The 15065-nt window shown below is 34.9% G+C and overlaps 2 protein-coding genes across 2 annotated transcripts in view; one reads left to right on the forward strand and one right to left on the reverse strand.

Moving 5' to 3' along the window:
• LOC139979016 (uncharacterized) overlaps positions 1–15065 on the reverse strand; it is a 184308-nt gene that overhangs the window by 71905 nt on the left and 97338 nt on the right. The window contains exon 4 of the mRNA XM_071989653.1: positions 9438–9537. Coding sequence (XP_071845754.1) covers positions 9438–9537 — 100 coding nt within the window. The remainder of the gene's footprint in view (positions 1–9437; positions 9538–15065) is intronic.
• Positions 37–15065, forward strand: part of LOC139978703 (neuropeptide CCHamide-1 receptor-like) — a 42626-nt gene continuing 27597 nt past the window's right edge. The window contains exon 1 of the mRNA XM_071989129.1: positions 37–489. The gene's annotated coding sequence lies outside the window, so the exon portion shown is untranslated. The remainder of the gene's footprint in view (positions 490–15065) is intronic.

Genomic DNA, 15065 nt, shown 5'->3' on the forward strand with positions numbered 1-15065 from the left:
AATACGTCGTCGATAGGAGATGTCGCGTTGACGTTAGGACAGTTAACAATGAAACACTGCGTCTTGTTATTGATCAATCCTTTCACTACGTCACGAATAAGCTTGGCGCGGTATACTAGCTCTCCAAATCATAGTGTGGACGATACTTATAGGTCACGTGATAGTCTGTTCGCCTCGTAAATATCCCCCAACAGCTGGTATGATATATTCATTTCTCTACTTGACAGTCGTGCTGTGAAGCCGCAATTTTTTATAGGTAAGAGGGTAACGAACAAACGGTAGTTGTTTTGATTAGTTCCTCTCGCGCAGACAAACTGTTTAAAAGTCAGCCTCAGTCAACTTGTTCTCAAAACAGGACAGGAACGTTGCTTTCGAGGACAACGGAGATTCTGCATGTGGGAAGTTTGGACATTTTCAACAATTCGTCTTCTATTTCGTTCTATCTGAACATTTCACACTGTGGAAATTTACTTTGAGGAAAGATGAAAGGTGCGTGCATTCAATTAAATTATTCTTTTGAGAATGTTATTTGATGGATCATAATTGGTTTATCTAAATGCATATCTTAATCTGTCTTGCTTAAAGTTGATATTGAGTTATTCATCGTATATACATCGATTTTAATCATTAACATAGGTCTAGGTTGGTTAAATGAACACAAATTGCTAAACGTGTGATTGAGCCAAGCTTCAGCTACAATAAACGAGACGTACACCAACAGTAAACAGCCAATGATTCACGTAATATAAAACACATATTGTCTAAGTGAGCAAATGTAGGCAAATTTCATATTTTTTGTGCAAATTTCAACTCGTACAGCTTAAACATATCAAAACATCAGTCAAACTCTTACTTTTAGCTGCCATATTTTGTTTTAACAAATCCATAGATGGTTGCGTGCTTTAGGGACGGCTTTGGATGATATGCATGTTGTTAACACTCAAAAGTAGTTATTGAATTTTGCAAGTTGCTTCTAATCAATATCTTACATATTATCTTACATGACTGAAGGACAATACTCCAATTGTGTTATCTGAAAATTAACAAAATAACGTAGCGATTCTCCAACTTCATCAAGATTTTTTATTTAATCTTGAACAAGGTTTGGTTACTGCTCGTTCAACTACTAGTAAGAATCCCTCCATATTCTTAAGAAGTGTTTGACAAGGTTTCCTTAAGGATGTGCCTACATAATCCCGATATAGTGATTACGGTCTAGTTATAATAAGACTTTGAATTGATCTGATTACAAGTACGAGAACTCGTAGACTTTGTAGGCAACCGATTTTACATAGTTGATACCGAGACAACTAAATTTATTTAAAATGTAAGCATGTACCTTGATCGCATTTCGAATTATAAATCAGTTTAATGTATTAAAAACTTCATATCTGATGTCATTAGTGAAGCAACATGTATTATTTTGTTACGCCTGCCATTAATAATGAAAAAGAAACACGCCCCTCAAGTTAATGAGGACAAAAGAAACCAAAACAAAGAAGAAGATAAAAACGTTAAGAAAACCAAAACAAGACGAAGTTCTAAGGTATGCAAACATGAAAACATAGTCTGTAGTCGTGGCATAAAATAATAAACAACTATAGGCATAACATTGACAGTCTTCCGAAACACTTCATTAAACTAAGACGAACATAGCTTCCAATATTCAAGTAACCTCTGAATACCGCATCTAACTTTGGACAGCAAGATGGTTGTAACCACGTACATTCCTTACATAGACTGAGATTCATCTAATTATGTGAAATTATACATGGACTCGTCACACAGATGCCAAGTAACAACCCAAGGCATAATGCAGCTTTAAGTAGCCGTATATGACTTAATGTATATGAATGGAATAGTATTAATACTGAAGCCATGGAAGGTTCGTTAAGAGACCCACTAATGCACGAGTTTGTCGAAGGAGGGGGTAATTTGATCTTTAAGGAGGGGGTAATTTGATCTTAAAAGAAGAGAAAACAATCACAACAAGGAGACATATGTGGCCATTGGTAAATGATTACTATGAAATATTTGAAATTCATCACCATAGTTTGAAATATCGATTGGGTGTGTCATTGACAAGTATGGGAGCCAATTGCTCCTTGTTACACGAAATCACAAAGGGAGGATAAGGACGAAAGCGAGGGCGGAGGAGCTATGAGGGAGGGGGTGGGGGGAAGTCAAATGGGAGTGGGGGAATACTTTGTCAAAGTCCAAAGTTTGAAAGTTTAAAAAATCGAATGTGAAAGGTGCAGAAAGTGTTCGTAAGTGGACCCACGCTTATCCCTTTCAGCCACGTAGTGGTAACATATTCTTGTGACATTTGACGTGTTTCTATATGAAAGAGTTAACAGTGTTTAGGCCATAATGTGCCTCATGTATGCAATCGATCGATTGGTATGAAAGTTATCAGCGAAATGTAAACTGAGTCCCTCGTAATGCAGCTGCCTGTGTTTCCTGGTTAAAATTACTATTGAACTTATTTTGAATACCGTTAAATTTACTCGTGTACGACTGTTGCAATTTTCCTCTGTGAATGCTGCATCAAGGACTAATTTTTATCATCTGATATATTTGTTGACATTTTGAACATCTATCGCAACAACCTAACGATATGTATATTAATATTGCGTGTTTATCTAAGATGTGTCGTGTGCTGTAAGAAGCATAAGCAAAACACTGCATACAATTTGTTGAAGCTCTGATATTAATAAAATGAACCTGTAACACCAAAGTACCGTTGTCATAACAGTTAAGCTGATATGTTTCTGTTTCTCTTTATGCACATTTTATTCAACGAGGTGGATAATACGTTATTCATAATATTAATAATAATAATATCATTTTAATATTATATTTACATGAAAGCCTTTAGAATTTGAAAGGTATAGTACCCTCAACTAATCATGCATCTTTGCAAGTCTAGACAAAGCACAATGTAACATTTTCTTCTGTATACGTAACACACCAGAGTGTATACAGCCGGATTAATTGAGGTAGCTTGATACTAAACCTATCGGGTAGAATATATCTTTTGAGATGGTCTAGCTATATATAACCGTAAACTTGGTATGTTATGGCTGTTATCTCCTATAACGGATCTTATCGTCAGTATATGGTCGTTTTCAAGAAGCAAATTGTTAATGGAATTGAAGGAAAATTTACATTTCTTGTAATAGGTCATGTGCAGCAGCTTAACAGCGTTAACAGTCTAAGCTGTAACTAACTGAGACATAATGAAAACTATAGCTACGGCTTGAAAGACCACGACTGAGGCTTGAAAGACTATAACTAAGGCTTGGGAGACTATAAATAAGGCTTGAAAGACTATAACAAAAGCTTGAACGACGATAACGAACGCTTGACAGACTGGAACAAAGGCTTGAAAGACTTTAAATGAGGCTTGGAAGACTATAACTAAGGCTTGAAAGACTATAACGAAGGCTTGAAAGACTATAACTAAGGCTTGGAAGACTTTAATTAGGGCTTCAAAGACTATAAATATAACTAAGGCTTGAAAGAATATAGCTGAGGCTTGAAAGACTACAACCGAGGCTTGAAAGACTATAACTAAGGCTTGAAAGAATATAAATAAGGCTTGTTATTGGTCTTATTGCGACTCTAACAATGAGACTGCCATACGAAAGTACGTGTTTGAAAGCAATACACTTTAAGCAAATTCCGCATTCATATGGATATACCATTACCAGAAAAGACCTTCACTTAATTCTTCATATGAAATGTATCATGACAGCATCTGCTCAGTCGTTTTCTAAATTACGGTTAATGTGCCTAACATGAACTCTAACTGCCAATATCGAACACTGAGTTCAGTACGGTAGAAGTGCCAAGACTTATGAAGATAGTGAATAACGAAGTCCAAATTACGTCTTAGGGAGACGAACGTCTAGCAGGGTCAGCTAATCATTTCTGGCATGGTAAGGATAATTTGCAACGTCCAACCTGATATGTATAGTTGATATGGGTACCAAAGAGAGGGACAGTGAAATTCTTCATAACAATACACGGATGATCATTCGATCTCTTCAAAGGTTCATAGGCTATGAAAACGACAAGCGTTTGCAAAAGATTTCATCTGTTTAGTTTTGCATATGAAGAAGCAAATAACTCAATATGTGAGTTGTTTTATATTTGGTTTTCTCCTTCCAATACAATAAAGATTAGTTTTCCTACACGTACATCCATCCAGTATCAATCAATCTTGTGTAATGCGTACTATAATTTAATGCTACCCCTTGCCGGGTACTCTTGCACACAGTAGTGTGACATATCAAATGAGACCCTGCTAGCGATAGACCAAAAAAGTCACAAAAAAACGAAGAAAAAAAAAGATGGGTTTCAAAATATTTTGATTGATTACGAACGAAAAGTTATTCGAGAGTTAAAATTTGTACTTGCAGGTTAGATGAAGCTTTGCTTGATGACAGTGTTGGTATTTAAATCCGAGATGGGCCCGGGGAAGGGGACTGTTTATATCCACCGGAGACGTGTGAACAGTTCGGCATTTTGTAGTCGGACAACAGGAAGCGTAAAATATTGATAACAAATTACACTAGTTAAGAATATTACTGGCACAATGTTGATTAGACTTCTAGGCGGCGAGTGACAAATGTAGGGATTAAAATAACAGAGATAGGTTTATGAAATTAAACTTTTTTACAAAGCCTTTAAGATTCTCTTTCCGCATTAGTAGATCATAAGAAAATCTAATATTACGTATGGTGTAATGTGATAAATCGCGTGCTACGTGGAATGCAATAAAATATAATTCTTAAGTTTATAACTCTGTCATACCTAGTCGTATGGGGGAAGGAAATTAAATTTAAAAAAATGGCAATGCTTATTTGACACGCGTTTGTTTCTAATACAGTTCATTAATAAAAAGATCTATTTTCAAGATTTGAAAATATTTCAAAAAACATATTACATAGTAGCTTTGAATAATCCTGGGCGGGCTCGAATTTCAAAGAAAACATATTTTGTTACATCATTTTACCAAACAGCAACTGTAACTAACGCATTAATTTCAAGTAAGTTTCACTTAGCTTTTAAAATGAAAATATCAATTATTCAAACCTAAAGTATCCACATATAAACTGTTACAAAGCTACGCTTGAATGCAGTATCCAATTCTCATATGTTGTTTGTGGTTTATTTATCTTGCATAGATGATACAAGTTGAGCCCTGCATGTCAGGATATTGTACTTATTGGATAATCTGTGATGACGTGTCACCAGTGATAATAGGTCAACATATCCTACATGAATATTTGACATTGAAACGTGACATAATTGGGCTAATGCTTACTGTTTATTGATCTCAAATCTTCGTTTAGAAAGCTATTACTTCACTTGCTTGGATATCAATCGCTCACTCTGATGTTGTGAGATATTTGTGGTACGTTACACTTGTAAAGCTTGTGTACCCTTATTAGCAAACACACCAAACCAAACTTACTCAAATCATCTTTTTGCCATTAAATATTGAAGATGCGAAAATATTTAACATTAATCGTCTGCTATATATATATATGCATGGACATTTCTGTATGTATAAACGTTTCTATGTTTTGCTGTTGTACGAATCACGCCTTTCAAATCAGAAATATATTTACATATAATTCATCCAGAAGAAAAAAGAGCACATGATGCGAAACCTTTCAAAGTATTTACATAATATTATATGACATGTTTCTGTATTGCTAGTTCACGTATTCACACAGGTAACATTTCACCAGTGTCTTGAGTCTTTCTCAGTACAACTATTAGGTGAAGTTGTGAATAGATTGAAAGTTTGTCTGTATATGGAGGGACAAAGGCTGAAAAATACGTTGCTGCATGAGAATCACCGCAGGATATGAAAATCACATGAATACAAAGACTTTAGGAAATACAATCGCTGCATCACAATAATAGTAGTATTAGAAACACTAACATATCAGACAGTAAGTGTAATATTATGTGCAAGTGATACAACTACATCAAGGAAAATGGCACTGGAGTTTGAGGAACTGTTCCCATAACTACTTATGTAACAAGTTTGACAATGTATGTCATGGCAATGTTTCTATACTGAAGAGAAACCACTTGTTTTATTTCAACGCAAAATAGCCCTTCATCATTGTACTTTATGAACAGTTCAGTATTATGTTAATTAACTAGCGATAACGACGGAAAAGTCAAAGACTTATTTCAATAAGTAGCAAGCAATAGTATTCATTTGATGACGTTTTTAGAAGGAACTACGGCTATTGGGTCATCCTCAGACCTCAATTTCAGGCAAGACATTACTGTGCGTAAAACTGTTGTTAAATTATGTCAACTATTGTGTAATCTATTGAAGAAGACAATATCTTCCTAATGTTCTCCCCGCAAGGATAAGTGCCGCAAAGTCTTAACGTTATTTGTTTCATTATAAATTAATGGTTCGCGGAAACAGTGCAGTAATGCCTTGTGGTTAGAAATTTGGCGAAGTGAAACTAATTTGATTAAATGAAAAAGAAATGATATAATTTAACGAAGTGATTTCAAGTAATATATACCGCGGCAATATGATTGGAAGTGGCTGTCATACTCTGATATTGCTCACCTGTCTTCAGGTCACTCTGCTGAATGATGAGTATTATTTTAAAAACTTGAGTATAACAATAATAATAATCAGACACGATGGTTTATCATAAGACAGGTCAAATAAGCTCATTTACAGTGGCATTAAACATTTATCAATTATACTGTAATCATTATGTTTTGTTAGTAAGACTGGTGGTTCTACGCAGCTTTAGAAGTCATCCTAGAAGGGATAAAAACCCGCAGGCAACATCAAAGAAGAACAAATCGTCTAACGTATTGAATTTTACAGATTTATCGAAAGCTGTAAAAGCAACTAAGGATTAAAACCTTCACATCTACTGACATTTGTTGAGGTTATAAATATATTGTCTACCGTGGAAGGGTCTTACAAATGTGAAGAACGCTTCCAGTTACTGAAATTGCATGGGGACTGAATCTTGCATCGTATACTGGTACCTTAGCTGACAATCCATTGTGGATTATGGAGGGCCTTCCTCCTGTTAGAATAATAGTACAATCCCAAATCATTTCATAACATATAAACGGCAATAATACCTATTTCTTCATTAACTGCAACAATTCTACATCGCTCGAATGTGCTGTACTTAACAGTGCTTCTTGAAGCCAGTAAATTATTTTCTAGTTTTTGAATGTAAACGCGACTTGCGTTTAAAGGAACACAAAATTAAAGAATTGTAAAATTAATGAAGAAAAAAAAAACAGTTATACTAAAATTAGTCATAATGGTAGCAACTATTACAATAAAAGCCTGATATATTTAACATTTGTCACATATCATTATTATTCACACTTAAACACTCGACGTTATATAAACTTGTTCAAATATTCTGTTGTGTTTGCATAGCGTACGATAGAACAAAGGAACAAAATATGGCTTTTCAATTGTTAGTCATTATCTATAACACTCAACTACAGTATTTACAGTGGTGAATTTTGTAAGGAAACCATCAAGTTTGACTGGTTTGTGGAAAGTCGGTCGATTTTGAAACACCTGCTTGAAGTTTCTCAGCCACGGGGCATAATATGTCCAGATATACTGCAAAGTTATTCCGAGGAATAGCAAATGAAATACTTAGTGACCAATAGCGACACTAATCAAATTTTTGCTTGGTATCATGATCAAGATTTTATTTTGCCTTTTTCATTCATGACTTGACGGTTTTCATGACAGTTGGTATTTGATTGGCGGCTAAAATCGATGTTGACTACGTCTATATATATAGTAATGTGATCCTATGTAGACGTAGGCTACGTATGCAAGTGTGATATGTGTGGTGGATTTAACGATGCAATGAAGAAACCCGTCGGAGGAGGAAAGAATGAAAGAAAGAAAAACGACAGATTAGAAGTGCTACTTTAAAGAGATATATGTTTATGTCAAGACGCTACCTAGCTTCAAACCAATTACTCAAAACCGATCACAAATAAACCAATGGTTGAAAATAATCATAAAAGGTAAGAAATTGCCTTTAAGTGAACGTCTATTTGTTTTTTCTTAAGTAACGGCCACTGTATACTAGCTCATTAAAATATACAAGTTTATATATGTATGACGTCTTGAGAGTATTTAACGGTTCTATCAAACACTCAATCATCCATATCTTTGCTTTCAAATATCAACAGGAAATGTTCGGTCCATCTAGAATATGCGGAGGAATTGCATTCTTTTGCTTCTAAAAATGCATTTTGCTTTAGCAGCTTAAGTTAACTTAATATTTTGTCTGCCTGTGATAATAAGGGTACATGATGAAGAAAACGTATGATTGGAACAAAGTGTATTACAATTGTTTTAACTCCTCTTTGTACTTCTGTTGTTTCATACAATCCGGTTCTTGTAATGTGAGTGCCATGTCATGAGTTCGAAGACTTAAATTGTTCCTCTCACGTTACACATTTCACACAAATTTTTAGCTCAGGAAACGACATCACAGACCTCTTTATTAAACCAAGTTATTGCAGAATTACACTGTAAAATTATCTGTTCATTTACGTAGAGTAAAATGTTTTATTCTAACATAGTTAGAACTGTATTCAGTAATTTCCATGTTTGCTCATTGAAAATCTCAGTTTACCATTTGATCTAAAATGGAAATCATAGTATTTTGTAAATGTGACGAACTTTTCTGTACTTATAATGCACGTAATTATTGGTAGTAACATCCCATACTGTGTAAACCACAAAGTCTCATGCCTACTTACAGTAGTTAATCAGATTTATCAACATCTGGTATGTGTGGAACTGAATTTGCAGTTCGCTCAACGAAGACGCCGCGCTTCGTCAATTTTAGCGGTAGGTATGATGTGTATTCCCCCCCCCCCCCCCATCGGCTTAAACTTGAAATATTACCATTTTGGATAAAGAGCCATTGTAATGGATTTCAAGTGCAAACTATGGCGCTTTTTGCATTGTTTAAACAGAGCAGAGTACATTTTCAGCACGTTAGTATTTCGCGCACGGTTAAATGACAGAACATTTCATTCTTAGTAAAGATTCTGTAATTTTACAGTAAAAGGTACAGGCAACAAGTTTCACATATATTTCATATACATTTTTTTTATAAGTCTTTAAAATTACATTTAAAACGTAATTTTACAGACTGACCAAAATTTACATAAAATATAGTGTAAAACTTGTTGCCAGTACTTTTCCTTGAGAATTTTAGCGATTTTTTTTTAAATGTAGAAAGGTTTTCTATATATGCGTTCCGTGTGCATTGACCAACGCAATGGAATGAGAACACCCGGTTAACTTATGTAAATTTGGCTACTTGTTCTAGTTTGGTACTAGAACACCGTGACGATGCTGCTGGTTTCGTACATACCCTGCCCATGAGTCTTGTCGGCCTAGTTCCGTTATCGCGGTGACCTGAAAGGGTGAAGTGTAGTATAGGATGACCGATGTAGACTTTCGATATCGCCGTGCTTTAACAAAAACAAAATCAAAATGGAATGATAGTGACGTGGACATTGTAAAGCGAATAAGGTCTAAATGCTGTTTCAATATCAGTTTCAAAGGAAACTCATTCCATCCTTTCATTTCATTGAAAGGGTATGTAATGTTATTACTCATGAAATTAACTGTAAGAACTATACATTTGCCACCTGCAGTTTATCCGTAAAACGACACAAGAGTCAACGGGAAAGAGAAGGACTTTGTGGTTTCTAAAGTATTCAAGTGAACAAATCTACATATATCCTAACTGCAATTCTGTCGTTTACATGTAGCGGGAACATTTGTGATTGCTTTTAAAGTATAGGGTCCTTTTCTTAAAAGTCGGACTGCATTGCTCAGAAATATATTGGAAAGTCAATTACTGGTTGAAATTCGAATAGTACTTTACTCGCACCCCACATCAATGTATTTCCTCTGATACTGATTCAATTGCCTTCGTAAGCATACCAACATGTACATAGGGTTAACTAGTATACTCAGAACGCACACGAAAGCACTTTTAAAAGCCCTTTTGCAATGCTAACGCGTTAAAATTAGGGTCCAATTCTGATATTCTCTTAATTAAGGATCAGTTTACATTGTTTTAACACATTTTAAACATGCAAACCATAGATATATGAAAGCTAATCTCTACTGCAAATGCTTAAATATTCCCAAACCATCTTCTTGTTACTGAATGTTTGCTGTACCAAGAGCGAAAAAGGTAAGCGTTCACTGTACGGGGTATCTGCTAGCATCCTTGGAAGTATTGTGTATAATAATGTAGTAATTACACAAACCTGCATTGACCACTAATGTATTACGCTATAAACACCAATTGGACGATATTAGTCTCACAACACTCAAAGTATTGACAAACAATTGTCTTTCTTGATTATACTTATTCTGGTGCAATTAAAGTGATCCTTATTGTTTACTTGTAGTTTGTTGGCAAATAAGCCGCAGTATACTAATGCTCAAATAATTATAAATATACAAATAAAGAGTACACACTTATTGAAAATAAATATGTGCTTTCGGACAAACCAAAAAGGGTTACTATAGAAATGCTAAAAGTCAAAAACTTTCATTGCTCACAGTACAAATAGAATCAGCGGCACTACTAAAATTCCAAGAAATAGTCGGCTCTTGTATCGGATAAATATACTGAAGTAAATTAAGCAACTAAGGAAATATTTTCCCCAAACAAATTCTGGTAAATTTAATATTTAAATACACTAGCTAGATATTTTGCCACATACGTGTAATAAATATTAATGCGCATAGTTGTTAAGCATATTAAAATATTTCATACATTGCTAATGTGTAAGCAAATATCCTGTTTCTACTGATTGCACGATGGAAGTATTCACGACAAACAAACTGCAGGAAAAATGATTTTGGTAAAGAAATATCACTATATCTTAAAATCAAGGCTTTTTCTTCCTTGTACATATTACTTGCAGAATACAGTTACAGATGATACTAAATAAAGTTGTCTCTTCAGTATAAAGTATTCTAGCAAGTTCCATTTTATCCGAATATGTAAGAAGCTGTGACCACTGCAGCAAAGAAAGTATTATAGCCAAGCACTTTTTGGTGGAGGTAAGGGGCGAGTTGGGGGGGGGGTGGGAGGGTAATAATGGTCCAGATTTAAGAGATTAACATATCATGTCGATTCGTTTTCCTCCAAGCCCCTGCATGCAGGTAATATATACTTACTTTACATTCGCGTTTCTTGATTAGTACTGCTTAGAACTAGAAGTATAGACGTATCAATATAGCATTCCATAAACGTTTATTATGTGTATAAAGCAACTTTCGTGAACATCACATTAAAGCGCTTAACATTATAATTATTTACCTAACTTAAAGATTGATATTTACACGAACTTCTATAAATACGACCATTTTTTAAAACTTATAATAATAATTACAGTATTAGTGTACAAATAATCTCTTCAGTTACATATTGAAGAATAACATATTATTTGGAGGAATACATGTTACGTTGTAGTTTGGATAAAGGTCAGACGGAGTAATCATTTATATTTTATAACTAGCATCAATAGGCATACAATATTAGCCTAGAGCACTTTATAGCTAGATCGTTACTGTAGAGGGAAATGAAATTACCTACAATATATATTTTCCTATTGGTTTTATACTGCTTATGAAATATAATACAGTGCCTAGTAAATCATTTTGATAAGAAACCCTTTCAAGACCTTGCGTTGTAAGCAAGGGAACCACTTCATAGCTTGAATCGATTCTATGGAAGACGTTGATGAAAAATCACAAGAGAATGAAAGAGACGTCAGCTGTATCTAATTCATTGCCAGTTTACTTTCGTGGTGTGAACAACATGTTCTTGATTGACTAGAGAAATATGAGCAGAGTAGATGAAAAGAAAGAGAGAGATACACAGTAAGACAGAGGGAGAGAGAGAGAGGTGGGGAGAGATGAAGAGAGAGAGAAAAAGGGGGGGGGGGTGCCTAGGGGGAGCGAGAAGTAGAGAGAGAGAGACTATAGCACTCACATTCATCGTTTGAACAAACAAAACACCTAATACAGACATTAAAATTAATCTTCCTATCTCATTAAGTTTTTTCTATCAAGGTTTTTTATTATTACCTTGTCACATCGAATCTTTTCAAACATCTGTTTTCATCCTCTTTTGATTATCTCATATTTTGGATCAAATGTAAAACCACATGTTTAATTTGACGAACTTACAACTTCAACGTGTTTTAACAGACCTGTCCTCCAGAGTTCGTGGAACACGTACAGCTTTTTTGCTATACTTCCGGGGTTATTAAATATCGAACCACCACTGGCAATAACTGTTCTGATTGTAATTACAAAGATGCATGGACTATCTGAAGGTCATGCAGATTGTGTTCATTTAATTGAAGAACGATAACTGTTGTGTCGAAGGCAACGTATACTTCTTTTTAGTGATTTGATTTTGACATGTTTGACAAAGGCGACTGGGTAAGAATTGAGAGTAAAAGGGAAAGAAAACTAACTAGAGAGCTAAGTGACTTTTATAATTAGGCATTTCGAATAGTTGATGCATTTTATTCAAGGTGCTACTTTAACTTCTGCTTAACTGAACGGTTATAAGACGTTCATTGCAAGTCTAGACTCGAGTAAAATTGCTTAAACATAGGTCAACCAAAAACATCCTTAACTCTTGTATAAGACTATGATTGTTTCATCACACGTTAGGCAGCAGTCTGAGAACCTCCGAAAAGTTGTATTAACTGTTGCAGTAATTAATGTCTAATGCTAATTTTTTGTTAACAAACATAAGTTTTTGAATGTAGACTTGAACAGTCTTGTTGAATGTCAAATAGTATTCACTATAAGTACTAACACGAACCATCATCATCGCTTTGAAAACCGCTCCACTTTTTTCCGAGTTCTATTTTAAATGGATTTGTATCTGTTTAGACTTAAGAAATGCGTTTGGAACAGCACGAATGGATTTATTTTAAAACCCACGGGCAGTCGCAGAAGTCTTCAATATTCTGTATTGCTTTAATATTATGTTACTGTAGCGTGAAAATGTATCTCAAGTAGCTCAGGGTGGATGACACAGCCATATCAGATTACTTCAGTCCATGTTCTCCCACTTGTCATCGAAATTTTGCTCATCGATATAGTAGAAAGCAAAATAAAACCATAAGTGTGCATAACAGTAAGATGAAAACAACAGCGAAATCAAAGCTACGCTGATCATTGCCGCAAGATCTACAATTACTACTAAAAAAGATCCACATTATAAAAAAAAAAAAAACGAAATATGAGTTTGATCATGAAAAACACAAATTAAACTATAGGAGTAAATCAAATGATTGAGCTGGCAACTGATTTATCATCCATTATTTGGTGTAGTTCCTACGACCAGTGGAAAATCGTCATTCCATTTACAAAGCCGATAGAAATTGACTGGGGAAATAACTGTCCCAGACTGCTTTCCATTTTTCATATGCTATTAAGCCTTATTTGGCGCATTAATCAGTTCTGGTAGTACGGAATGTTTAAGTACGTGTACAACTCTCCTATCATAAACACAACAGCAAAGAAATTTCAACGTCGAGAAAGATAATCCACATTGTTGATACCATATAGTATAGAACGAAATGTAATTCACACGATATGTAATATAGACTTCAGTTGTTTATAGAGTAACATACTTACCTTAAATTCACTAACCCTTATGATATTGAATAGTGGAGTTAGTGTAAAGTGGATAAAACATTGAACAATGAAATGATAAAGATAACATTATCATACATCTATTGATTCATCCAACCTTTCTATCTGTTTGTCATTATCGATGCTTCTAATCTTTTTGTCGTTTAATGACCTGCATGTTAATTAAAGCCGGATGATAACCGTCTTTTAAAAGATCGAATTTGTCATGTGAGGCTTCGTAGCCTAACATTCAGTCAAGAAACGTAGCCTAGCTAGGCACAAGGGGCTGAGTCCTCTGCATACACAGGGGCTGATTCCCTGCATACAGCTGGTAAGTATACACTTTTATATCATTTGCATATTACGCTAGTGTTGAATTTTCTGATTTTCCTATCTACGATTTCTTATAAAGTATGCCAATCAAAGTTACATGGAAATAAATCGGAGGAACATCATACATACATTTTTAACATCATGTTTACAATGGTAGGTAGGCAGCAAGTAGCAAACTGCATGTAACACAACTAAGCATCAGTCAATGAAACATAAATATTGTCGATAAAACATCAGTCTGCAATTTTGGAGTAAGAATTGATCCTGTACTCAATATGGATGAACACATAAAACACATCTATTTTCATTTGCGCAACATCAGCAAGATTAGAAGATATCTGACTAGACAAGCCACTGAACAGTTGGTGCACTCCCTGATAACATCTCGACTTGAATACGGTAATTCTTTGATCTATGGAATTACAAATGCACAAATGAATAGACTGCAACGGATTCATAACACCGCCGCACGAATAGTGACAAAAACTCCTAAGCTAAGTCATATATCACCAGTGCTTGGATACTTACATTGGCTGCCAGTATCTACCCGCATTGAATTTAAGCTGCTGCTCCTCACCTACAAGGGTTTGAATGGAATGGCCCGGATTACCTGAAGAACTTACTGAGCCCATATCAACCATCCTGCGACTTGAGGTCCTCTAATCAGAAACTTCTGAAAGTTCCAAAGGGCAGGCTTTCTTCATGTGGTTCCAAGGCTTTCGTTATCGCTGCCCTTACATTGTGGAACAACATCCCATTTAACATCAGGACAGCCACCTCATTTAAATGTTTCAAATCCAAGCTGAAGAAATTTCTGTTTATAGATATTTTCATCTTTAAGCTCTCGACTGCGCCTTTGAACAAGCCTTGGCACTGAATTTAAGGCGCATTATTGAGTGATTTATTTACATTATTTATTTACATTATATAATGATGTCTTTGGGCTTCGTAAATCTGATGTTTACATAGAATGTGGCAGTCA

The sequence above is a fragment of the Apostichopus japonicus genome, chromosome 13, assembly GCF_037975245.1.
Source record: "Apostichopus japonicus isolate 1M-3 chromosome 13, ASM3797524v1, whole genome shotgun sequence".
NCBI lineage: Eukaryota > Metazoa > Echinodermata > Holothuroidea > Aspidochirotida > Stichopodidae > Apostichopus > Apostichopus japonicus.